At 46.2% G+C, this 27,352-nt stretch overlaps 3 protein-coding genes across 5 annotated transcripts in view; all 3 read right to left on the reverse strand.

The window, feature by feature from the left end:
- LOC132216097 (zinc finger protein 501-like) overlaps positions 1–27,352 on the reverse strand; it is a 182,584-nt gene that overhangs the window by 153,045 nt on the left and 2,187 nt on the right. The gene's annotated exons all lie outside the window — the stretch shown is intronic.
- Positions 1–27,352, reverse strand: part of LOC132216107 (zinc finger protein 595-like) — a 96,694-nt gene that overhangs the window by 67,196 nt on the left and 2,146 nt on the right. The window lies entirely within an intron of this gene.
- LOC132216143 (zinc finger protein 708-like) lies at positions 18,415–22,815 on the reverse strand (the record flags this gene model as incomplete). Its single annotated transcript, XM_059665258.1, is given in 2 exon segments — positions 18,415–21,660; positions 21,663–22,815. Coding segments are annotated over 2 exon segments (1,224 nt in total), but the record flags the coding sequence as incomplete, so codon positions are not given.

Genomic DNA, 27,352 nt, shown 5'->3' on the forward strand with positions numbered 1-27,352 from the left:
GATTCTAGGGTCGCACACAGAGGCCTGGATGACGGCTCGTGCTGTCCCACACTGCCTACAGTATGCAAATTAGCTGCCATCTTTGTTGGCGGTTAATTTGCATATAGCCCTGATTAGCCAATGGGAGGCATAGCGAAGGTATGGTCAATTACCATGTTTGTCTATTATTAGATAGGATATCTATATCTATCTACACTAACAAAAGAGAAACATGTAAATTGGTGCCACTCTGCTACATCAACAAGCCACACCCTCCAGCCAATCAGGAACAAGTATGTAAATTAACCCAACCTAGATGGCAGCGGCCATGGCGCTGGAGCAAGCAGGAGGCTTGAGTTTCCACGGGCAATAAAGGAAGCCAAGCTTCCCACCCACCCTGGCCTCTGCTCAAGGCTACAAAGTTTCAATTATAGACTATAAATAAATCCCAGATACCTGCTTCACTCCACTCAAGGAGGCACTGTAAAAAGAAAAAAAGGAGGGGCTGGGAGCTTGGGTTGCCAGGGGCTGTGGCCAGCCTGCAAACAGCCATCAGCCCCTCACCCAGGCTGGCTAGGCACCCCAGTGGGACTCCCACCCTGAAGGGGCTGTGTCCAGCCTGCAAACAGCCAATCACCCTCTCACCCAGGCTGGCCAGGCACCCCAGAGGGACCCCCCACCCTGAAGGAGGTGTGGCCAGCCTGCAAACAGCCATCAGCCCCTCACCCAGGCTGGCCACACACCCCCAGCAGAAACCCTCACCCCATGGAGGCGTGGCTGGCCTGCAAACCACCACAGGCCCACTACCCAGGCCGCCCACCTGATCTGGGACACCCTTCAGGGCAAACCAGCTGTCCCCTACTCGTGCACCAGGCCTCTATCCTATCTAATAAAAGAGAAACATGCAAATTGACCATGCCCCCGAATGCTTCCCATTGGCTAATCAGCAGGATATGCAAATTAACTGCCAACCAAGATGGCAGCCAGCAGCCAGGCAGCTGAAGCGAACAGGAGGCTTGCTTGCTCCAGTGATGGAGGAAGTCAAGGTTCCCCGCCTGCCACCGCCCAGCTATGAGCTCCGGACGCAACAATGTTGCAATTATAAAAACTAAACAAGCTCCAGAAACCTGCTTTCAGCTGGCAGCGGGCTCAGAGCTTAGAGCAGCAGTGATGGCAACAGAGTTTCAATTATAGAAGCTAAACAAAGCCCAGATATCTGCTTTTAGCAGCCAAGGCCTCAAGCTGGAGCCGGCCTCAGAGCTAAAGCCAGCTCTCAGCTCCAGTGACAGCCACAGAAAGTAAATAAATCCCAGAAAAGAAAAAAAAAAAAGAAAAAAGGAGAGGCTGGGAACTTCAGTCACCCACCAGCCTGAAAACGGCCCTCAGCCCCTCATCCAGACTGGCCAGGCACCCCAGTGGGAACCCCCACCCTAAAGGGGGTGCGGGCAGCCTAAAAATAGCCATCAGCCTGTCATTCAGGCTGGCCAGGCACACAAGCGGGACCCCCACCCTGATCCGGGGCACCCTTCAGGGCAAACCAGCCGGCCCCCACCCTTGCACCAGGCCTCTATCCTATACTACAGGCAGGGCAGGACAGCGCGAGCTGCCATCTGGGCCCCATGTGTAGCTCTGAGCAGCGGGGCATAAGCTCCGCCCCCACCCGGGACCCCTATGTGCCACCTGAGCCACCAGCCGGGAGCCTCATGCCGCCTAAGCCCTGCACTGCTAAGCCCCGCCCCCAGTTGGGACCCTATGACTATTGGAAAGCAGGAAAGTGCCGCTGGGCCCTGGGTCGCTGCGGTGAACCAGCCATCGGTAAGTAGAAAAGTGTGGCCTGTAGGCAGCCCCCAGCTGCGCCTGATCAGGGAGCAGGAAAGCCCGGCCTGAGGGCAGCCCCAAGCTGGGTCTGATCCAGGAGCAGGAAAGCCCAGCCTGAGGGCAGCCCCAAGCTGGGCCTGCTCCCCAGTCGCCATGGGGATCCGGGAGCAGGAGAGCAAGCCCGGCCTGCGGGTAGCTCCAAGCTGGGCCTGCTCCACGGTTGCCATGGAGACCTGGAAGCGGGAAAGCCTGGCCTGTGGGCAGCCCCCAGCTGGGCCTGCTCCCCCGTCACCATGGCGATCCTGGAGCAGGAAAGCCCAGCTTGCAAGCAGCACCCCCATCCTGGCCATAGCTCAAGGGAGAGTACAACATGCAGTGGAGGCCAGGAGCCTGAGAGATCAACACAGAGGGGCTCCTGCTCCAAGCCTCCATGGTGTGGCTGGGGGCAGGCCCCCAGCAGAGAGAGAGAGAGAGACACACACACACACACACACACACACACACACACACACACACACAGTGCCTGCTCTGAGTCTCCAATGTGGCTGGGGGCAGACCCCCAGTGGGGACACACACACACACACACACACACACACACACACACACACACACAGCAACTGCTTCAAGCCTACGTGGCGCAGCTGGGGGCAGGCCCCAGCAGGCAGACAGACAGACACACACACACACACACACACGGGATGCCTGCTCCAAGCCTCTGCTGCCAGACTGTGGCCATCAGTAGGACATCCACTGTGGGCTCCTGGACTGTGAGAGAGGCAGGCTGGGCTGAGGGAACCCCCAGCCCCCAGTACACGAATTTCGTGCACTGGGCCTCTAGTCTATACTAATAAAAGGGTAATATGCTAATTAGACTAGGAGACCTTCAGGAGACCTTCCGGACATTCTTCTGGACAAAGCCATGGTGGCTGGGCCAAGGTAAAGGCGGTTAGAGGCCAAGAGGGGAGGGCAGTTGTTGGTGATCAGGCTGGTGGGGGGCGGGGCCATTGGGGATAAGCAAACCAGCATGGGGGCAAGTTGGGGGCAAGCAGGCTGTCAGTGGGGGGTCAATTGGAGGCGATCAGGACAGCGGGGGGGGGGGGGGAGTGAGTTGGAGTGAGCAGGCCAGAGGGGGGCAGTTGGGGATGACCAAGCCAGTGGGGAGGGAAAGTGGGGGCAAGCAGGCCACCACGGGGGGCAGTTGGGGTGAGCAGGCTGACAGGAAAGGCAGTTGGGGGTGAGCACACTGGCACGGGGGCAGTTGGGGGTGATCAGGCTGGCAGGGGGAGGCATTTGGGGGCAAGCTGGCCGGCGGTGGGGGGCAGCTGGGGGTGAGCAGGCTGGCAGGCAGAGTGGTTAGGGGCAATCAGGCAGGTAGGCAGGCAGGTGAGCAGTTAGGAACCAGCAGTCCCAGATTGTGAGAGGGATGTCCGACTGCCAGATTAGGCCTGATCCCTGTAAACCAGCGGGACATCCTTCGAGGGGTCCCAGATTGGAGAGGGTGCAGGCCGGGCTGAGAACACACGCACCCCTGTGAACGAATTTCATGCACCAGGCCACTAGTGTGTGTGTGTATCTACACTAATAAAAGGCAAACATGCAAAGTGACCGAACCTTTGCTACGCCTTAAGCCACACCCACCAGCCAATCAGAGTGACTATATGCAAATTAACTCAACCAAAATGGCAGCCGGCAGCCACGGAGCTGGAGCGAGCAGGAGGCTTAGTTGCTCCAGTGATGGAGGAAGCCAAGCTTCCCACCTGCCAGAGCCCGGCTCTGAGCTCCACTCAAAGCAACAAAGTTTCAATTATAGAAGGTAAATAAATTCCAGAATAAAAAAAGAAAAAGAAAAAGAAAAAAGGAGAGGCTGTGAGTTTCCATCGCCAGGGGGAGTGGGGGATGGGGGTGGGGGCTTGGGCAGCCTGAAAATGGCCCTCAGCCCTTCACCCAGACTGGCAAGGCACCCCAGTGGGGACCCCCACCCTGAAGGGGGTGAGGCCAGCCTGAAAACAGCCATCAGCCCCTCACCCAGGCTGGCCAAACCTCCATGGGGTGAGAGTCCCCACTGGGGAGGGCTTGACCAGCCTGCAAACAGCCACCAGCCCCTCACCCAGGCTGGCCAAGCACCCCAGTGGGGACCCCCACGCTAAAGGGGGTGTGACCAGCTGCAAACAGCCATCAGCCCCTCACCCAGGCTGGCCAGGCACCCCAGTGGGGACCCCTGTGACCAGCCTGCAAACACCCATCAGCCCCTTACCCAGGATGGCCAGGCACCCCAGCGGGATGCCCACCCGGATCAGGGACACCCTTCAGGGAAAACCAGCCAGCCCCCACCCGTGCAACAGGCCTCTATCCTATATAATAAAAGGTAATATGCAAACTGACCCTAACAGCAGAATGACTGAGAATGACTGGTCACTATGACACACACTGACCACCAGGGAGCAGATGTTCAATGCAGGAGCTGCCCCCTGGTGGTCAGTGTGCTCCCAAATGGGGAGCTCTGCTCAGCCACAAGCCAGGCTGACGGCTGCCAGTACAGCGGTGGTGGTGGGAGCCTCTCCCACCTCCTCAGCAGCGCTAAGGATGCCCGACTGCAGTTTAGGCCTGCTCCCCGCTGGCAAGTGGACATCCCCAGAGGGCTGCCGGAGGGATGTCTGACTGCCAGCTTGGGCCCGATCCCCCAGTCTAAGCCAGCAGGTGGACATCCTCCGAGGGGTCCCAGTCTGCAAGAGGGCATAGACCGGGCTGAGGGACCCCCCGAATGCACACATTTTTGTGAACCGGGCATACACACACACACACACACACACACACACAGTGCCCAGATTATTATGACCACCCCATCAGTACAATGAAGTGAATTAGTTATGCAAATAATAATAATAAAACGTTAAGAGTATTTGCTTAGGAAGTAATCAATAATCAGTATTTGTGGTAGCGTCAATGAAGTACTGATGGGGTGGTCATAATAATCTGGTCACTCAAGTGTATATAAAATAGAGAAATATGCTAATTAACTGGGACCCCTAACAGGTCCACAGGACAGGAGGAGGTTGCGGGGCACAGCATCGGGGGCAGGAAGGCAGGGGACTCCCTGTACCTAAGCTGGGGGAGGGCTTGATCAGTTGAAGCATGGATGCTTGAATGGCCAGAGAGGGAGTGGCCAGCAGCAAGGCTGGACTCCTAGTTTCTTGATAAAAAGCATCCTGTGGGGGCAGGCTCAGTCATTTCTTGTCCCAAGTCAACTCCTCTTGCCATCCTAGGAAATGACAGGGGGCCCATCAGGAACAGTCTCTCCCTCTGTGTGAATAAGGGTTTCAAATGGAATGAAATAAGCATATAATTGGCAAACCTTATAAAGTGGAAATTTATAATTCTCAGTCAAATCTGTTTAAATAATTCAGTTGTTAACTTAACCATATAAACACACAAGCAGATAGATCACAACTTAATCTCCCACATCCCATCAGCTACCCTCTCATTGAAATTAGGGTTTCCCTCCTTCCCATTACTATGTATTTCTGTCTATGGATCTGTCTGTCTCACTGTTCCCTTCTTCCCCACTGTGGTCCTTTCCTATATTTCACTTCCCTGTCCCTTGATCTTTCCCTTTTCTCTCTGTCTGTCCCTACACCTGGACCATGAAACTCCTGAAACCTACTTCCCTTCAGGGGCTCTTTCTCCTGGTCTCTGAGGCTCCATCTCCACACACGTCTGCGTCTTCCCCTCCCCACGCCCGTGGCCCCTCTGCTGCCTGTTCCCGTCTGTCCGCTCCCACAGCTGCTGACTCAGGGCTGCTCCCTCTGCTCCCTCACCCCTGAGCCCCCCTTTCTGTCCCTGCACTCGCTCCCCAACTCTTCTCCTCTGAACCAGTGTCTCTGCCTCAAGTGCCTCCTCCTGTGCGGCCCCCACTTCTGCTCCCCAGGACCCGCTCCCTCTCAGCCCCCCTTCCTCTCTCTGGGTCCCCCTCCTCCCTGTGTCTCCACTTCCTTCCTCCTCAGGCCACTTTCCCGAGTGACCCCCTCACTCCTACCGTCGCCGTCCAGCCCCCCCCCCACACCCCCTATGGGCCCCTCTCTGTGGACCCCTCGCTGCCCTGTCTCCCGCCCCCGTGTCTGTCTCTCACTCCCTCTCCTGACCCCCCAGCCTGGGTCCCCGCCCCCCGCAGTCACCGCGCCCACAAAGCCCCTCCCTGCGGGCAGGTCGCCTCTTCAGGGGACACCGCGTCCTTCCCCCTGAGACCCCCCATGGACACTGTGCTCCCCGGGCAGGCAGACCCCTTATTAAATGGGGGTGGGCCCAGGAGAGGGGTGCAGACCCCCAGGTCGGGAGCCATCCGGGCTCTTTGGGCAGGAAGCGCCGGGCAGGAGGAGGGCCGCAGAGGGCGGGAACCCCCTGACCCAGACTCTCAGCCCCGCGGGGAGGACCGGCGGCCCCGGGAACGGTTTTCAGCGGGAAAACCGCGCGGCAGGCGGTGGCCACAGCCACAGGCGGAGAGACCCCGGGCCGGGGCCTCCGTTTCCTCCCAAAGGAACGTGGCGCCCGCACCGCGCAGCCTCCCGGGACCGGACTCACCGCTGAGAGAGGCTCCGGGGCGGGGACCCCAACAAGGACTTCAGCGCCGGCAGCGCCCTCAGCCTTCCCTGCGGGGAGGGAGACGGGAGCGTCAGCTTTAAAGACAAACACCCTCCTCACGGAGAAGCCGCCATCTTCCCCTCCACAGCCGGTTCCGGGTCTGTAAGGGACTGCGCATGCGCCTCCCTGCGGGGTGGGCGGGGCCAGAGCCTGAGCTGAGCGGCTCCGCGATGGGGGCGGGGCCGAGCCCGGCGGCCAGGCCTGTGCAGGGACAGAGGGGGGGAGGGCGGGGCAGGAGCGAGGGGGCAGCCCCGGTCCCCGCACCTCCTCCCACAGGGACAGCCCTTCCTGGGGGAGTTTCCCACGTCACTGTCAGGGTTTTGGCTGGGGACGCGGCTGCGAAAGGATTCACAAGGGAGAGAAGAGACAGGAGCAGAGGGAGGGCGTTTATTTTACCTCTTTAAAGGGAGGAGAGGGCCAGGTGCCCTCTGATGGCACAAGGCACCCCAGATAGAGGGTCTGTTCCTTCATTAGGGTGCTAGCGAGTAAATGGCAGCTGTGGCAAAAGCATAAAGAGGGAGGAGGAACCTGGAATTCACACAGAAATTTCCCAGATCCCAGAGGCTGTGCTTAGAGCTACTGGCTGGTCTGCCCTTCAGCTGCAGGTGTCCCAGGGAGGGGTCTTTCCCAGGATCTTCACAAGCCGGGAGCACATTCTCACAGTGAAGTTACAGGGAACTCAAAAGGTGGGCAGCTTGGGTTTGAAACCAGAAACTTTCTGCCTGCGATTTGCCTGGATCCTTAAACCCTCAGTGAGGAGGGGGGAGGGGAAGGGCAGCCTGCTGTCTCAGCCCCTCCCTGTCTCCCCATCTGAAGGGAGAGGCAGCTTGAGTTAGGGAAGCAGGAAGGTGGGGGGTGTCAGAGACAGACCCAGATATCCAGTCATGGTTAGGCCCCTGATGAGATAAGATCCCATCCAACACTGTGGGGGAGATAGTGTTATTCAGATATTTTTCCAGGGATAAAAATGTTGTTTGTGGTCTTTGAAGCTTTTGTGTTCTGGGAGTGCATTTTGAAATGCATGTCTTTAATTTAGTAGTCCCTATCTAGATAATGGGCCATTGACAATAATGTACAACGTCTCCTGTTAGTATTACTTATATTTGGGAAACAAAATAATTTAAAAATCAACAATATTTAAAACAGTTATAAGAATAATAACTGCCAAAGCCGGTTTGGCTCAGCGGATAGAGCGTAAAAAAAAAAATTTAAAAAAAAATAGAATGAACGTTCCAAAAATTCATTGGGAATAAAAAAAGACCTGGAATAGCTGCAGCAATCCCGAGAAAGAAGAACAAAGTAGGTGGGATCTCAATACCAGATATCAAACTGTATTACAAAGCCAGTGTTCTTAAAACAGCTTGGTACTGGCACAAGAACAGACATATAGATCAATGGAATAGAATAGAGGCCCCAGAAATCGACCCAAACCACTATGCCCAATTAATATTTGACAAAGGAGGCAAGAGCATACAATGGAGTCAAGACAGTCTCTTCAATAAATGGTGTTTGGAAAATTGGACAGATACATGCAAAAAGATGAAACTAGACCACCAACTCACACCATACACAAAAATAAACTCAAAATGGATAAAGGACTTAAACGTAAGACAGGAAACCATAAAAATAATAGAGGAGCCGAAACCGGTTTGGCTCAGTGGATGGAGCGTCGGCCTGCGGACTGGAAGGTCCCAGGTTCGATTCCGGTCAAGGGCATGTGCCTGGGTTGCGGGTGCATCCCTGGTGGGGGATGTGCAGGAGGCGGCTGATCGATGTTTCTCTCTCATCGATGTTTCTGACTCTCTCTCTCTCTCCCTTCCTCCCTGTAAAAAATCAATAAAATATATTTAAAAAAAATAATAATAATAGAGGAATCCACAGGCAGCGAAATCGCAAACATATGCCGAAGGAATTTCTTCTCTTATAATGCTCCTAGGGAAATGGAAACTAAAGAGAAAATAAACAAATGGGATTACATCAAAATAAAAAGCTTTTGCACAGCAAAGGAAACCATCAACAAAACAACAAGAAGACCGACTACATGGGAGAACATATTTGCCAATGTTATCACCGAAAAGGGTTTAATCTCCAACATTTACAGGGAACTCATGAAACTTAGCAATAGTAAGATAAACAATCCAGTAAAAAAAATGGGCAATGGACCTAGATAGACACTTCTCTAAAGAGGACATACAGAAGGCCAAAAGACATATGAAAACATGCTCAAAGTCACTAATTATACGAGAGATGCAAATCAAAACAACAATGCGGTATCACCTCACACCTGTCAGAATGACTATCATCAACAAATCAACAAACAACAAGTGCTAGAGAGGATGTGGAGAAAAAGGAACCCTTCTGCACTGCTGGTGGGAATGCAGACTAGTGTAGCCACTGTGGAGAACAGTATGGCGCTTCCTCAAAAAACTAAAAATGGAACTCCCATTTGACTCAGTGTTCCCACTTCTAGGAATATATCCCAAGAAACCAGAAACACCAATCAGAAAGTATATATGCACCTCTATGTTCACAGCAGCACAATTTACCATAGCTAAGATTTGGAAACAGCCTAAGTGCCCATCAGCAGATGAGTGGATTAAAAAACCGTAGTATATCTACACAATGGAATACTATGCTGCTGTAAAAAAGAAGGAACTCTTGCCTTTTGCAACAGCATGGATGGAACTGGAGAGCATTATGCTAAGTGACATAAGCCAGTCATAGAAAGATAAATACCACATGATCTCACTCATTTGTGGATTATAGAGAACAACATAGACTGATTAACAGGGACAGATCCAAACAGAGAAACAGAGATCAGACTATCAATCCCCAGAAGGAAAGTAGGGGAGGGACGGGGTAAGGGGAAGAGATCTACCAAAGGACTTGTATGCACGCATATAAGCCAAACCAATGGACATGGACAACAGGGGGATGAGAGCATGAGTGTGGGAGAGGGAGGTTAGGGGTTAATGGGGGGGATGAGAACACATTTGTAATACCTTAACTAATAAAGAATTTAAAACAACAACAACAACAAAACCTGCCTAGATTGCACAGCTCAGTGGTTGAGCATAGAACTATGAACCAGGTCAAGGTTCCATTCCTTGTCAGGGCACATGCCCTGGTTGAGGGCTCCATCCCCAGTGTGAGGTATGCAGGAGGCAGGGGTCCATGATTCCCTCTCACCATTGATGTTTCTATCTCTCTCTCCCTCTCCCTTCCTCTCTGCATTTAATAAAAATTATATTTAAAAATTTAAAAATACATAAAAATAAAATAATAAAACCTTAACATAGTAAAATAAAAATACTTTAAATTTTTCAAAACTCATATTATTTCTGAGAAAACCAGGAGGCCTGTGTGGACCATGCTTAGCGTGGTTCAGGGCTCAGGATCTGGAGAAGGGCCTCGCGCAAATGACAGAGACAAGAAATAATAATTCAGTCCTGCCAATTAATTTCTTCCTTGGTGGGATGCCATTCATAAGACTTTTTACATAATGGCTAGTGGCAGGTGTCTTAGTAAAGTTACATTTTCTGCAGCTCTCCCTAGAGCAAGTAGTGATAGATGTATTTGGGCTTTTGTCTCCCCCTTCTTTGGTGTTCATACTAGCCAGAAGCCTCTCTTTTAATTTACACACAAAGGAGCAGTGGTTTGATTCTGTGTCATACAAAAGGGAAGCTGGGTGGCGACACCCGTATAATTATACTTTGCCCATATACTTCTTTCCCCCACCCCTCCTGGGTGACCAAGGCGTTTGGTATTATTGGTGACTACATTTGGCGGGGGATTAGTCCACGTAAGGGGTCTTACCCATGGTGGGTCAGGAACATAAGTCCAAAATACTTCCCCATTTGCTCCTGGCAGTATTACTGCACAGCTGATTACTGCTAGCATGGCAAGAAAGACGTTCTCAGGGTTCTGGTCTCCTCACAAATTTGCTCAGCTTTCAGGTGATCTCTGGGCTGTTCGCCATCAGCTTCATCCTCCTCCCACTCCTAATCTTCAGTGGGTTGCTTGGGGCTGCTGCTGTCTGCCACTGGGGTAGGCGATTGTCTGTAAGGTGTGGCTCCAGGTGCAAGGTCCTCGTTAACCTGGTCAGGTCCTCCCTCGGATCCATGTTGAATTTTAATATTTCTTGCGGGAATCCACACGGGCTTGGAGAAATTTTCTGGAAATATATACAAGCATACCCTCAACAAAATGTTAAAAGAGGGTTGGGGCCCTTCCATAAACCAGACTCAGGATCTTTCCATTTATCCCAGTGGTTCTCAACCTGTGGGTTGCGACCCCTTTGGCATCGAACGACCCTTTCACTGGGGTCGCCTAAGACCATCCTGCATATCAGATATTTACATTACGATTCATAACAGTAGCAACATTACAGTTATGAAGTAGCAACGAAAATAATTTTATGGTTGGGTCACATGATCACAGGAACTGTATTTACAGAGCCAGATGGTTGAGAACCACTGATTTATCCAGACCATTTTCTTTTGGCTTATTCTAACACCAGTGTATTTCCATGGATGCCTTCCCATCGGCATCACAAGTGAAAAAATTTAAAGTGATTAAGGCATGGTATAAACTACTTAAAGGCTACTTCTCCATAATCCCCCTTTATTGTTTTTCAATTTGGGATTTTAGCCTTTGGTGTTGGTGCACTGTAATTGCCTGTCCCTGTGAATTATATGGTATTCCTGTAATGTGCTGAATTTTCCACTTTTTACAAAATTGCTGGAAATGATAGCTTGTCTACGTGGGTCCATTGTCAGTTTTAATAATTTTCGGAATTCCCATCATGGCAAAAGCAGCTAGGCAATGATTAGTAACCTGTTTTGCCGTTTCCCCTGTAGATGCAGTAGCCCAGAGGACTTTTGAAAAGGTGTCTACAGAGACATGCAATGCTCCAAGGCGTCCAAAGGGAGCATAGTGTGTCATATCCATTTGCCAGTTATGGTCCCTTATTAATCCTCTAGGGTTAATTCCTGTGTTAGGCCCTTGAGGCAGATGTAACATGCAAGTGCAGCATTCCTTAATAATCTGTTTTGCCTGCTTCAAGTAATTGAGAATTGTTTGGACAACATTTTGGCAGGCTGATGTAAAAGCTGATGAGATTCTGAGGCCTGTTTTAATAAAGCAACCAATTGATGAGCACGTGCATTTCCTTTTGTGAGTGGGCCAGGTAATATACTGTGAGCCCTGATGTGAGTGATAGAAAAAGGATATTGTCTCTGTTGTACAATCTGAACTTGTTTAAATAGTAAAAATAAACTTTGGTCACTGAGCCATTTTAACTGAGCAGTTTCAATTCTATTCACTAGGCCCGCAGTGTAAGAAGAGTCAGAGATAATATGAAGAGGCTCTTGGAAATCCTGCAATGCAGCCGTAATAGCTTCTAATTCAATTCTTTGTTCAGAAGTATGACTGGTCAGTATGATTCGATCTGAATTCATTGCATGATAGGCGGCTTTCCCATTAGATGATCCATCAGTAAAAACAGTTAATGCTCCAGGAATAGGTTCCTGCCTAGTATTTTGGGGTATAATAATAGGGATATAATATAGAAATTGTAGTAATTTGTCTTTTAATAGGTGACAACTAAGTTCCCCTGAATATCCACTTAGTCCAATTTGCCAATTTAAATCAGTTTGAAATAACATTTGTAATTGTTTCCCAGTGATGGGAAGATAGATGCACTGGGGTTCTTCTCTTAAGCTGCCTGCAGTGATTTGTAAGCTGAGATATCAACTGAGCCAGCCGTGGGCAAACTACGGCCCGCGGGCCGGATCCAGCCCGTTTGAAATGAATAAAACTAAAAAAAAAAAAGACCATACCCTTTTATGTAATGATGTTTACTTTGAATTTATATTAGTTCACACAAACACTCCATCCATGCTTTTGTTCCGGCCCTCTGGTCCAGTTTAAAAACCCATTGTGGCCCTCGAGTCAAAAAGTTTGCCCACCCCTGAACTGAGCCATCAGTTCTACATATGTAACTGCAGTTTTAGAGGACAGATGCCCTAGGTGGACCCATTCAATAATAGCAGGAGAGTTTTCATTTTGGAAGATGACTCCAGTGGGACTATTTGCAGTAGGGTTAATCTGTCCCAATAAAGGCAATTCAGGCTGTACCCGTGCTACTTGGGTTGAGGAGATTGTGTGTTCAATTCTTAGCAACTCTTTCCTAGCTTCATCTGTTAATATTTGGTGTGAGGAAAGATTAGAGTCACCTCTAAGTATATTAAATAAATTTGTCATTTCTCCCATTGCGATTTTCAGATAAGGTCTTAACCAGTTAATGTCCCCTAATAATTTCTGAAAGTTATTTAAAGTTTTAAGGCAACCTTTTCGTATTTCCAAATTTTGAGGCCTAATACATTGGTTTTCAATTACGGTTCTCAGATACTTGAAAGGCATCTCTTTCTGTACCTTTTCTGGAGCAATTTTAAAGCCCCATTTAGGGAGTTTCTTTTCTAATTAGGAAAACATTGCCAAAGCCTGCTCTTCCCGTGGACTTGCTAAGAGCAAGTTATCCAAGTAATGAATAATGTAACATCGGGAATATTTGTCCCTTAAAGGCTGAACAGCTTGAGCTAAAAATTTTTGACACAAGGTGGGGCTATTGGCCATTCCTTGAGGCAAAACCTTCCATTGATATCTTTTCATGGGTTCTATATTATTAATAGACTAGGGGCCCGGTGCACGAAATTCGTGCACTGGGTGGGGGGGGGGGAGTGTCCCTCAGCCCAGCCTGCCCCCTCTCACATACTGGGAGCCCTCAGGCGTTGACCCCCATCACCCTCCAATCGCAGGATAGGCCCCTTGCCCAGGCCTGACGCCTCTGACAGAGGCGTAGACCCCCATCACCCTCTGATCACCTGATCGGCCCCTTGCCCGGGCCTGACGCCTCCGCCAGAGGTGTCAGGCTTGGACAGGGGACCACCATCTCCCCCCGATCACTGGCTCTGGCCCCCGCCCAGGCCTGAGGCCTCTGGCCCAGGAATCATGCCTGGGCAGGGGACCCCCATCTCCCTCTGATCGCTTGCTCCACCCCCCGCCCAAGTCTGACGCCTCTGACCCAGGCTTCAGGCCTGGGCAAGGGGACCATCATATCCCCCCAATCCCCGGCTCAGCCCCCCACCCAGGCCTGATGCCTCGGCCAGAGGAGTTGACCCTCATCACCCTCTGATCACCAATCACCGGATCGGCCCCTTGAGGCCTCCGGTAGAGGTGTCAGGCCTGGGCAGGGGACCCCCAGCTCCCCGCGGTTGCAGGCTCCGCCCCTGCCCAGGCCTAACGCCTCTGGCTGAGGCGTCCGGCTCAGGCAGCGGGGACCCGCAGCTGCAGCGGCCCCGTGATCGTGGGCTCTGCTTTAGGCCCAGGCAAGGGACCCCTAGCTCCCGGGACTGCCAGCTTCAACCGTGTCCAGCTCCCATCGCTGGCTCCACCCCTACTTCCTGCTATCACTGGCCAGGGCGGCAAAGGCGCCTGATTCTCCGATCATGGCTGGGGGGCAGGGCAAAGGCGGCCCCACCCCCCAGCTCTTAGCTCCCCCCTGGGTTTCTGATCACTGTCAGTGGCAGGGGGCTTCTTCCTGCTTTCCCTTTTGCCTCCCTGCATTGTGCCTACATATGCAAATTAACCGCCATCTTGTTGGCAGTTAACTGCCAATCTTAGTTGGCAGTTAATTTGCATATAGCCCTGATTAGCCAATGAAAAGGGTATCGTCGTACGCCAATTACCATTTTTCTCTTTTATTAGTGTAGATGGCACTAAAAATGCAAATCTTTATCTTGAGGTGCCAAGGGAATGGTGAAAAAACAATCCTTAAGCTCTACTACTATAAGAGACCAATCTAGCGGGATTTGCAAAGGCGCTGGGAGTCCAGGCTGTAAAGCTCCCATGGGATGCATAGTAGCGTTAACCACTCTAAGATCATGTAATACTTGCCATTTTCCTGCCACCTTCTTAGGTATATTAGTCGTATTCAAATTGATCACTGGGCCTGGTTGCAAAGAATTCAGAAAGGATATTCAAGTAAAATCTGCAGACGTCTCATGATTATTTCTGGTCTTACATTTCTCATTGTTCATAACCTGATGGCCACTTATGACAGATACCGGGAGTCACAAGATGTCAGCACAATCCAACTAGAATTGCCGAGGTGTCTCATTAACAAGGATCAAATCGATGCCTCACAAAAGGAGAAACGGAAGTATGCCAAGTCAGGATGATATGAAATTAAACCTGGACGCCTTTGGGCTTTTGGGCCTTTTTAAAGTTTCTTGAGCATTTTTAAATAGAAATAAATTTGGGTTTCACAAACTTGGTCTCCTTTAGGATGTTCTTGTTTGTCCCCTATTGCCTCTGTGAAAATTCTTCCTGCTTTCAAATTCATGTCATGTTGCCCTGGCAGGGTAGCTGAGTTGGTTAGAGCATTGTCTCGCTACACTAAGGATAGCGATTTGATCCCCAGTCAGGACACAGATGAGTGGAACAACAAATCCATGTTTCTTTCTCTCCCCTTCCTATGTTGTCTCTAAAATTAAAAAAAAAAGAAAAATATTGAACATCTTGTTTCTGCAATGACTTTGTCTGTCCTTTGGGTGGCACGTGCATAGAAACTGATACTTATCACCTTGTAAAATTCAGCACTGGACAGCAGAGAAGTAATAAATGTGGGGCTTTCAGTTCAATCTCTGCTTACTTGCTGTCCCTGGAACTAGAGTGATGGCTTGGAAAACACTCCAGGGACAGCTAATGCCAATGGACATACTTCTGGTCAGGCTGTGAATATACAAAATAACTTTGCATCCAAATTTAAAAAGAGAATAAAACCAGTATAACATGGCTTAATTCCTCCCAATAAAGAAGTTAACGGGATAACAATGAGAAGAAATTCTTATGGTTTCTAATGAAAATCAGGACAAGAAAAATCATTCCAATTACAAAGTACACAGATGCCAATTTGTGGTATTCCAAAACTTCATATTAAAAACTATAGGTATCACTATGTCTATGTTCTCATGTAAAAACCCCATCTGAGTGGGCCAGAGAGTTGTTTTTTTCCTCTTAAAGCAAGAAGAAATGAAAACAGAAAGAAAACAACCGTAGTGAGAAAACCCCCAGTTCATCTGTGATACACAGCTTAGGCGGCGTGGGTCTCAGGCTGAGCCACGCAGGCCCCCCAAGCCACCTGCATCACACATTATTGACCACTGACCAGTCTGTGTCACCAAGCGTTCAAATGTACCCGTGTTAGCACTCAAATATATTTGGGCTTCTCTCTCAGGTTTTAAATATTTGTGCTAATCAGTGCAGTTGTCAATGCAATTTTTATATTCCTTAAAAGATGGAAGAGGCGAAACCGGTTTGGCTCAGTGGATAGAGCGTCGGCCTGCGGACTGAAGGGTCCCAGGTTCGATTCCGGTCAAGGGCATGTACCTGGGTTGCGGGCACATCCCCAGTGGGAGATGTGCAGGAGGTGGCTGATTGATGTTTCTCTCTCATCGATGTTTCTAATTCTCTATCTCTCTCCCTTCCTCTCTGTAAAAAATCAATAAAATATATTAAAATATATATATATATATATATATATATATATATATATATAATTAAAAAAAAAGATGGAAGAGTGGGTTTTTACTGTACATGTTGAAAGGAAGAGTAAGATTATTATGTATTTAATTTGGAACAAACCATGGTCTTAACCAGAGCTGCGGTTTGAATTTGTTAGCTTGGATTGTCCATTGCATGTAAATACAATATGATCCTTTGGTTGTAAATCTTAGAAATGTAGTATGAATGCTATCATTAATAAAAGCATTAATCCAGTCTAAAAAAAAACACCAAAAAATACCTATAGGTATCAGCATGAGAACTCGAATCATGGCCTACGTACTTCATGAATATAAAGCAAAATATTTGCCAAATTATGATGTCATTCATTGCATTAAAAATTCCAAACTACTGAGTGGAAGTTACAGGGGTTTGAAAGGCTGATGTGGGACAGGAAGTTTTACATGCTGTGGTTCCACCACTGCCAAAGGAATGGAGCTTAGAAGACAAAGTGAAAAATCAGAGAGGAACAGGAAATGAGAAATGAAAGACATAGAATTAATTTTTCTGAGTTCAGCCAGCAGTGCAGCCTGTGAAAGATGTCCTCGCTCCACATGCAGAATTCATGCCAATTCTGCATCCTGGGTACATCAATGTCACTGATATTGCAATATTCCTCTTAATTATGGCAATCTATTACACAGACAGCACTGTACTGAGTGTAGTTCTGGTCACCTAAATGTGACAACCACAAATTGACATGCCCTCAAAAGTGTGTTCAGCTGAACACATTGGCACAGAAAAGGAAGTAACTTTGATGACATCATTTACAAAACTCGAGAACTATTTTAAAAGATTTATTCAATAGGATTATTCTCTAATAAAAGAAAATATTGTGCCTTACAATATACCCAATATTCCATGGGAATGTGTACACAAGTAAGTCCATATAATATACAACAGCTCATAGATCTTTAAGGCAGAAACAATTAACCCCATGAGTTCACTCACACAAACACCAGGAATAAAATATCAGCATCAAGTGATATGGGAAGACAATCAAATTAATATTTCCTTTTCAAAAGACTTCAAATAATTTCAATATGAGATAACACTCTAAGTAATTGTACATATGGAAACATCAATTCCTTTGATATATTCAAGTATACAAACATTACCTAACATTTAAAGTTTGGAGTACACTGTGCATACTGATTTATGGCTATACCTGAAAGGCATTTTGGCTATCGATCTAGTGAAAATTCAGTGATACTTTAAAATTCATAATCAATTACATACTTGGATAAAGTTTTTACATCTTTAAAGCCACTTAAGGCAAAATTCTTGGAGTTTTATAAACTGTATATTTTAAACGAAAGTCCTTCCTCCTATATCAAAACCATAAAACTTCTACCCAATCATAATCCCTGATAAGACTGTGTAGCTGGTCAAGTGGAATGAAGTTAACTATAAGAGGACGTTCTGCCAAGAAAAGGCAGGGGCCTGCAAGCAGGCCACATCAGAACAAAGTCTTGCAAGAAAGACTTATTGTTCAGAGGCAGAACTTTCCTTGAGGTGATAAATAGTCCATGAGGGCATGGAAAGTTCAAGGGAGGGTGCACTGCTGCAGGTGGAGAAGGTCTTCATATAACATAGGAAATTAATAATTTAATGTATAACTGAGCTCAGATGATCTCATAAGCATGCTTGTTAATCACTGTCACTTGCTGTACTCCATTGTTATTTGCTGTTCTCCCCAAATAAAAGCTGTAAGAGCTTTGGGGGCTTTGCTACTTGCCTGAGCAAGTGGTAGCCCTCTGCTTCTCTAAACTCATCCTGCACGCCGAGATCACCTCAGCGTCACCGTTCACAAACAGAACATCAACAGACTGGGGCCGTAGATCCAACTATACGATTTCCCACATTCTTCAGTTTTAAGGTTTCTCCCTAGAATAAATCCCAATGTGAGGAATAAGCTTTGGATGCTGATGAAAGACTTTAATGTTTACATTTGTATTGATCCTCCCCAGTATGAATTCTGATGTCAGGTAAGGTTTGCATACTGAGTGAGCTTTGTCACATTCTTTGTATCTGCTGGGCTTCGATCCAGTAATAATTCCAAGAGGTTCTATGACATATAAATGAGGATATATACTTTGACATATGCCTGATAATTTGTAAGACCTTATTTTATTTTAAATATATTTTATTGATTTTTTTTTACAGAAAGGGAGAGAGAGAGAGAGAGAGAGAGAGAGAGAGAGAGAGAGAGAGAGAGAGAAAGAAACATCGATGAGCTAGGGGACTGTCTAGGGCGGGGGGGGGAATGGACACATATGTAATACCCTTTGTAATACTTTAAGCAATAAAAAATAAATAAAATTTAAAAAAAAGAAAAAGAAACATTGATGAGAGAAAAACATCGATCAGCTGCCTCTTGCACACCACCCACTGGGGATGTGCCCGCAAGCAAGGTACATGCCCTTGGCCGGAATCGAACCTGGGACCTTTCAGTCCGCAGGCCGAAGCTCTATCCACTGAGCCAAACCGGTCAGGGCTGTAAGACCTTATTTTAACATTCTCAGTGTAGCTTCAACCATTGAAACTGAAATCCTTAGATGAAAATTTTATATTTTTGCTGTTTTTCTTTAGAATGTTTCCTAAAATGTTGAGCAGGTTACACCTCAGTTTAAAGGCTTTCTCACATTTTCTACAGTGTAAAGCTTCCCTCCACTATAAAATCTCTGATGTTCAGTAAATTTTGAGCTGCGGGTAAAGGCTCCAGCCCAAAGTCTACATTTTTAAGGACTGTCTTTAGTATGAGGTACAGTAAGACATGAATGCCTTTTAAAGGCTTGTCTACATTTTTCACATTCATAAGGCTCTTGCCAGTATCCATTCTGTGATGTTAGTAAGTTCTCACAGCTGGTAAAGAATTCACGACACTCCTCACATTTTTTAAAAAATATATATTTTATTGATTTTTTACAGAGAGGAGGGGAGAGGGACTCCGCGATGGGGGCGGGGCCGAGCCCGGCGGCCAGGCCTGTGCAGGGACAGAGGGGGGGAGGGGCAGGAGCGAAGAGGCAGCCCTGGTTGCTTGCATCTCGCTCCTATTGGGGACAGCCTTTCCTTGTTCATTGCGTTTGAATTACCCACATCATTACTCCTAATATTTGTAACAGTACCGGGAACCTCACTTTCCCTGGTAGGTAAGCTGGTTCTGAATATGAACACCAGTCACAAAGAAATGGTGGGAAAGCCCCAGGCATTTGGCAATGGAGATGGTCTCCTTGTTACAAACCACATCTGCAATCTTGGGGACTATTTCCTTCATTCCTCTATTTCCATTTACTTTGCTGTGTGCTTGTTGACCTCCCCATACTTGATTTTCAAGCACCAACCATGGCAAACTCACACATGGAAAGACTACAGTTCACAAACATGTGTCACTCCAACACTTCTGTTGAGCCACAGACCTGAAGGAACACTTTTTCTTCATCTTCATAAAACACTTACTTTGTCCCTGGGTCAGATGCAGCCAGAGTACTGCACAGCTCTGCTGATCTGAGTTGCTCTGAGTCCATATATTCTTTTGAATTCTCCTGGACTAGGTCAACTATCTGGGCAGGTTCCTTCTCGAACCCTGCCCACTACACTAACTGTTGGACCCGAGCCCCTCTGACTACGGACTGGACCTTCTTGGATGCCAGGTCTTAGACAGAGAAGCAATGAGAAGTTGTGGGTGTATACGAATCAGTCTTTATTGCAAAAGCCAGGGGACATAAAGCCAACAGACAAAATAGCTCTTCGCAGCAAAATTCCATACACGGCAGCGGCACACTGGCTGGTGAACACACACATCTGTTCCATAAAGCGGCAGCACCCTCAACAGCCTCTGTACCTAGAGCCTCACATAGCAGCGGATCTGAACGCTCTGCCCCAGCAGCTTCGCCAGCCTCTCCTGTCTCCCCTGCCCGATAAGCCTGGTCTCTGTAGCCGTACATAGTAACTACCTCCGAGCTTCTTTCTCAGCACACTGGCTGGCTAACATGGCAGTTATATCTGAGCTCTTGGCCTTACATCGTAGCAGTACCAGCTCTCAGCTCCAACTGAGCTCTCTAGCCTTAGTAATGTACTTTTAATAGTATTTACACAAAAGAGGCTACTTGACAACAGTGACATCAATGATTTGGCTTCAGCAAGGCATGCATGCACACTGTACCATAATTCTTGTCCCCACACCTGCTTATGGTAGCTCAGCCTTGAACATTTGATTAAGATTCCCATGTTTAGAGTGACCTTAGCCGTTTGGCATACTATCAACAAGGCCTCCACGCTCTAATTAGCCTTGACTATCTGAGAACTCTGGCATGGTTCCCACACCGTGTCATCATCTTATATACATTTTCAAGTCATAAAGTCTCGACACAATCCAGTGATTTATGTATGCCCTGGTGTGTTTAATGGGAAAAATGAAAGTGAAACATATAATCGGGGTCAAAGTGTGTGGAAGAAATGGTTAGAAAAAATATATTAAGAAATTGTAATGCCACCCTGGCCGGTTTGGCTCAGTGGATAGAGTGGCGGCCTGTGGACTGAGGGGTCCCAGTGGGGAATGTGTAGGAGGCAGCTGAATTGATGTTTCTCTCTCATCGATGTTTCTAACTCTCTATCCCTCTCCTTCTCCTTTCCTCTTGTAAAAAATCAATTAAAAAAAATTGTAATACCATCCTAAATGAACCATGAAATATATTGCTTCTTACCCTAATTTGAAATCAACATTTTAATATCCTATGGAAATCTATTCTTTAAGTAATATAATTTAGTATTGGTTTTCTTTCATAATATAGACGATGCATTAGTTTTTAAAAATTATCCTACACAAAGTATATAAATAGCAGTTAACAATAATTTTCAACAACCATATCCTACAATAGAACTCATAAGTGCAGAAATAAAGAAATGTAATAATGTATTAGCAGGGAAAAAAATCAGGGTCTTTCCCAACCAACAATCAGCAGTTCCCAGAGTAAAGGCTATCTCACATTTTCTACATGGTAAGAATGCCACAGAAGGCTTTGCCACATTCTCTACATTTATAAGGCTTCTCTCCACTATAAATTCTCTATGTTGAGTAAGTTTTGAGCAGTGGATAAAAGTGCTAGCACATTCTCTATTTTTGAAAGGTCTCTCTTCAGTATGAAGTCTCTCAGGTACAGTAAGATATGAATAGCTTTTGAAGGCTTTTCCACATTTTTCACAATCATAAGGCTTGTTCCCAGTATAAATTCTGTGATATTGCCAAAACCAGTTTGGCTTAGTGGATAGAGCGTCGGTCTGCGGACTGAAGGGTCCCAGGTTCGATTCCGGTCAGGGGCATGTACCTTGGTTGCGGGCACATTCCCAGTAGGGAGATGTGCAGGAGGCAGCTGATCGATATTTCTCTCACCGATGTTTCTAACTCTCTATCTCTCTCCCTTCCTCTCTGTGAAAAATCAATAAAATATATTTTTTTAAAAAATTCTGTGATATTAAGTTCTTGCAGTTGGTAAAGGACTAACAACACTAACATCTGTGACACTTCTCTCAACTATGGACACTGCTGTACAGAACGGCAGGAACACTGGTTAAAGGCTTTGCCACATTCTCTACATTTATAGGCTTCTCTCCAGCATGAACTCTCTGATGATAAGTAAGGTTTGTTGCCCCCCTGAAAGCTTTGCCACATTCTTTACATTTATAAGGCTTCCCTCCACTATGAATACTCTGATGAACTCTATACCTTGAGGACCTCCTGAAGGCTTTGCCACATTTGCCACATTTATAAGGTTTCTCTCCAGTATGAACTCTCTGATGATAAGTAAGGGATGATGCTACACGGAAAGTTTTGCCACAATCTGCACATTTAAAAGGCTTCTCTCCAGTATGAAGTCTTTGATGAGAAGTAAGAGATGAGGACCTGCTAAAGGCTTTGCCACATTTGCCACATTTGTAAGGTTTCTCTCCAGTATGAACTCTCTGATGATATGTAAGGGTTGAGGACTTGCTAAAGGCTTTGCCACATTCTCTACATTTGTAGGGCTTCTCTCCAGTGTGAACTCTCTGATGATAAGTAAGGTCTGTTTGCCCACGGAAGGCTTTGCCACATTCTTCACATTTATAAGGCTTCTCTCCAGTGTGAACTCTCTGATGATAAGTAAGGTCTGTTTGCCCACGGAAGGCTTTGCCACATTCTTCACATTTATAAGGCTTCTCTCCAGTGTGAACTCTCTGATGATAAGTAAGGTCTGTTTGCCCACGGAAGGCTTTGCCACATTCTTCACATTTATAAGGATTGTCTACAGTATGAACTTTCTGATGATAAGTAAGGTCTGATGCTACACGGAAAGTTTTGCCACAATCTGCACATTTAAAAGGCTTCTCTCCAGTATGAACTCTCTGATGATAAGTAAGAGATGAGGACCTGCTGAAGGCTTTGCCACATTCTCTACATTTGTAGGGCTTCTCTCCAGTATGAACTCTCTGATGACAAGTAAGGTTTGTTGCGGTACGGAAGGCTTTGCCACATTCTCTACATTTATGGGGCTTTTCTCCAGTATGAACTCTCTGATGGCGATTAAAACTTGAGGTATTACTGAATCCTTTGCCACATTCTCCACATTTATAAGGCTTCGCTCCGGTATGCTCTCTCTGATGATAAGTAAGAGATGAGGTGTTGCAAAAAGCTTTGCCACATTCTCTAAATTTATAGGGCTTTTTTCAAGTATGAATTCCCTCAAGTTCACACAGATTTGAAAGAAAATTAAATGGTTTACCACATTCTTTTTAAAAATATATATTTTATTGATTTTTTACAGAGAGGAAGGGAGAGGGATAGAGAGTTAGAAACATCAATGAGAGAGAAACATCCATCAGCTGCCTCCTGCACGCCCCCTACTAGGGATGTGCCCGCAAACGAGGTACATGCCCTTGACGTGAATCGAACCCGGGACCCTTCAGTCCGTAGGCCGATGCTATCCACTGAGCCAAAGGGGTCAGGGCGCTTTACCACATTCTTTATATGTATAATGTTTTTCTCCAGTAGGGATTTTCTTAAATTTATTTGGACTGAATATTTGACTGAAAACTCTCTCATATGGGTTAAATTTGTAACCTTTCCCTATGGTATGAATATTATCTTGTTCGGTATGATTTGAAGATTGCTTAAATGATTTGTCATATTTAATTTGTTTCTTTGTCTTCCCTACAGGATGAATAAATGATGTATATTTAGATTTGACATTGCGTCAAAGCCTTTTGTACCTTTATAACAGTTTTCTGGAGGCTGAATTTTCTGATGTTTATTAGGATTTGACTTGTGGTTAAAATTTTTCCAATATTCCTTGCACTGGCAACCTCTATCTTCAATACATGTATTCTGGTAATCATTGAAGGTGGAAAGGCATTTAGTGAAAGCTATAATTTCATTATACATGTATACTTTTTTCAAATAACAATTTTGTGGTAACTATTAAACCATGATGGTATAAAAAAACACACACACATTCCAGCCCTAGCCTGTTTGGTTCAATGGATAGACCTGCAGATTAAAGGGTCCCGAGTTCAATTCTGATCAAGGGCATGTACCTCAGTTGCAAGCTCCTCCCAGGCCCGAGCCCTGTTTGGGACACATGCAGAAGGCAACCAATTGATGTGTTTCTCTCAAATCGATATTTCTCTATGTCTTTCTTTCCTGCTCTCTAAAAATCAAGAGAAAAATATCCTTGGGTAAGGATTCAAAACAAAACAGAAAAAAAATTTAAAAAACAACCATCCTGCCAGGCCCATGTGGCTTGGTGATTAAGTGCTGATCTATAAACCAGGAAGTCATGGTGCGATTCTGAGTCAGGCATATACCTGGGTCAGGGACTGATTCCCCAGTGGGGGGCATCCAGCAAGCAGGTGATCATTGATTCTCTCACGTCATTGATGCTTCTATGTCACTCTCTCTCCCTTCTTCTCTGAAATCAATTAAAATGAAATAAAAAATACACTGCTGCCTGGCTGGTGTGGCTCATTGAGTGAGTGTCTACCCATGAACTAGGAGGTCACAATTCAATTTCCCACCAGGGCACATGGCTGGGTTGGGAGCTCAATCCCCAATGGGGGGCAGGCAACAGGCAGGCAATGAATGATTCTCTTATTGATGTTTCTATCTCTCTTTTCCTCTCTCTGAAATCAATAAAGACTTTTTTATAATAAAACACTCCTAAGTTTCTGAAAATTATTGACATGTTTCAAAAACATTAATCAATGGAAGCATAATGATACATTTAATGAAGAAACCACCAAACTGATTGCATTTAAACATTATCTGTGCATTATAAATCACTAAATTCTATAAGTGACTTATTGAAAGTTTAATCCAAGACTACATTGTAAACAATTTTTATAATTATTTACAGTATGGATTATGTGAGATTCTAGATTTTCCCTATTTACGTTCCAAGAATGTATAAGATAAAAAAAAATTGCACTTGGTTTTCACATTTAGAAACATTTCACATTTACAAAAATTTCACATTTATTTCACATTGATCTACAGCTATAACTAATGGAAATTAGGAGTATTATCAAATGTGTGATATCTTTGATTTCCTTAAATAACAAGATTATTATGAATAACTGTCCCAGGTTACTTCTGGCAATAGTAACATACTTTCTTCTCATCTTACATTTTTCCTCTAATTCCAAGGCTTTCACTAAATGTACATTATCAAAGCCATACCTTCCATTATCTTACCAGTATTATTTTAGGGAATAAATCTTCCATTTCTGCCTTTTGTAGCATGGCCTGTTTGTCTTCAGATAAGGTAGCTGGAAGATATGATACAAAGTTTCCCAGTTATGATATTAAACTTACTAGCAATTACTGACCAAATTACTTTTTTAAAAAATATACAACCCTAGCTGGCTTGGCTCAGTGGATAAAGCATCAGTCTGCAGACTGAGGGGTCCCAGGTTTGACCCCAACCAAGGGCACACGCCTGGGTTGCAGGCTCGATCCCCAGTAGGGGGCGTGCAGGAGGCAGCCGATCAGTGATTCTCTCTCATCATTGATGTTTCTATCTCTTTCTCCCTTCTTCTCTGAAATCAATAAAGAAATATATTAAAAAAAAAAAACACACACACACACACATCCCAGCCGGCATATCTCAATGGTTGAGCATCGACCTATGAACCAGGAGGTCACGGTTCGATTCCCAGTCAGGGCATATGCCCAGTTGTAGGCTTAATCCCCAGTGTGGGGTGTGCAGGAGGCACTGATCAATGATTCTCTCTCATCACTGATGTTTCAATGATGAGAGAGAATATATATTGCATATATTCTTTATATATGCAATAAAGAATATGCATATACTTTATTGCATATGTATATTTGATTTCAGAGAGGAAGGGAGAAAGAGAGATAGAAGCATCAATGATGAGAATCATTGACCAGCAATCCACATGTGTGCTTTTGACAAGGAAAGGAACCTTTGGGCCTTTGGTGGGCAGTCAGAAACTCTAGGCTGAAGTTCTAACCCGAAGCACACTGGACAAGGCATCATTGGTTGCTTCTTGTATTCGTCCTAAAGGGGATCAAACCCACAACCTTGGTGGACAGGGATAACACTCTTAAACAACAGAGAACCCCAGCCATGGACCAAAGTGCTCTTTCATTTGAACTGAAAAGATGACAAAGACTTGCTTAGAGACAGCAAGACCTATTTACTAGAAAATGGACCATGAGTTTTGATAGAGATTCTCGCATTTCCAATCCAGTTTGTCCTCTGGTCAGAAGACATGGTAGAATGTTAGAATATTCTAGAAAACTAGAGGCCCAGTGTACGAAATTTGTGCATGGGTAGGGTCCCTAGGCCTGGCCAGGAATCAGGGCCAATCTATGGAGCAACCGGCAGGGCCATCGGTCCCCCCACCCCCACCCCGCTGGCACCGGCCTTAGCTGGCCTGGGGCCTGCTGGCTGGGGGCAGCTCCTGCGTTGAGTGTCTGTTCCCTGGTGGTTACTGTGCATCATAGTGACTGGTCATTCCGCCATTCACTTGATTTGCATGTTAGGATTTTATTATATAGGATTATTTTCTAATATACTGTTTTCAGATAGTACCTAAATTAGTCTAGACCAGTGGTCGGCAAACTGTGGCTCGGCAAGCCGCGGCTCACGAGCCACATGTGGCCCTTTGGCCCCTTCAGTGTGGCTCTTCCACAAAATACTGGCTCTTCCACAAAATACCGACTTCTGCGCATGGGCCACGAAGTTTCAATCACACTGTATGTGCATGCCCGCACGTGGTACTTTGTGGAAGGGCCACACTCAAGGGGCCAAAGAGCCGCATGTGGCTCGCGAGCCGCGGTTTGCCAACCATGGGTCTAGACAACATGTAAAAATTCAAACACTGATTTCCTACTTCACATGCACCACAAATCTTTTCTTTTGTACCAGAAAACCCCCAATTTGTACCTTGAGAGCAAGAATCAGAAAATCTACCATAGAAAGCAGAATTCCCCATAGATGTTAAAATAATAAAGAAAAGAAAACTATGTGGGTGGAGTAGGGACTCAGAAAGGAAGTTATCCTCACCCAGGGAGACCAGGTTGCTGTAGTTCTCTAACATCACATCCATGTACAATTTCTGTTGAACTGGGTCCAGGCATTCCCACTCCTCCTGAGAGAAATCTATGGCCACATCTCTGAAGGACAACGGTCCCTGAAAGAAAAGACACATTTACCAAGAGGTCACCAGAAGAGTTCATAATGTCACCCAACACGAAAACAGTGTTAGGAGAAGCTGTTTTGACCTAGGAAAGTATCCTGATTTACCCAGTAAGATCACTTTGACCCAGGAACATTCTATGATTTGTTTTCTAACCCTGACAAATGTGGATGACAGATGTCCACAAATTCACTGCAGAGGTTTTATTTTTCAGGAAAATAAACTTTAAAATTAAGGCATTAACACAGGCATAGGGCTTTCTGAGAGCTGTACTTGAACTGTTCAGGGTCAGTGGTGTATATTTCTCAGCTGGAGATGTCATGGTGAGATGGAAGTGTAAGCACTTCTTCAAGGGCAACACAGAGGACAACAAACTGCACTTTTCTAAAAACACAGGTTCTGATCCGGGTTCTCAGATGGGGCCTGTGTTTCTACATGTGTAATAAGCTCACTTTTTACTTATGATGACAATGTCTGTGGTTCATGTGCTATATTTCTGAATAGAACAGAACAGAAAAGGAAGGACAAAGTTCATCCACAATTTTGAACTGAAAGAGTATTTTTATGGAATTTTAGTTCTCTTAAAATAGGAGACATT

This window comes from Myotis daubentonii, chromosome 15 (genome assembly GCF_963259705.1).
Source record: "Myotis daubentonii chromosome 15, mMyoDau2.1, whole genome shotgun sequence".
NCBI lineage: Eukaryota > Metazoa > Chordata > Mammalia > Chiroptera > Vespertilionidae > Myotis > Myotis daubentonii.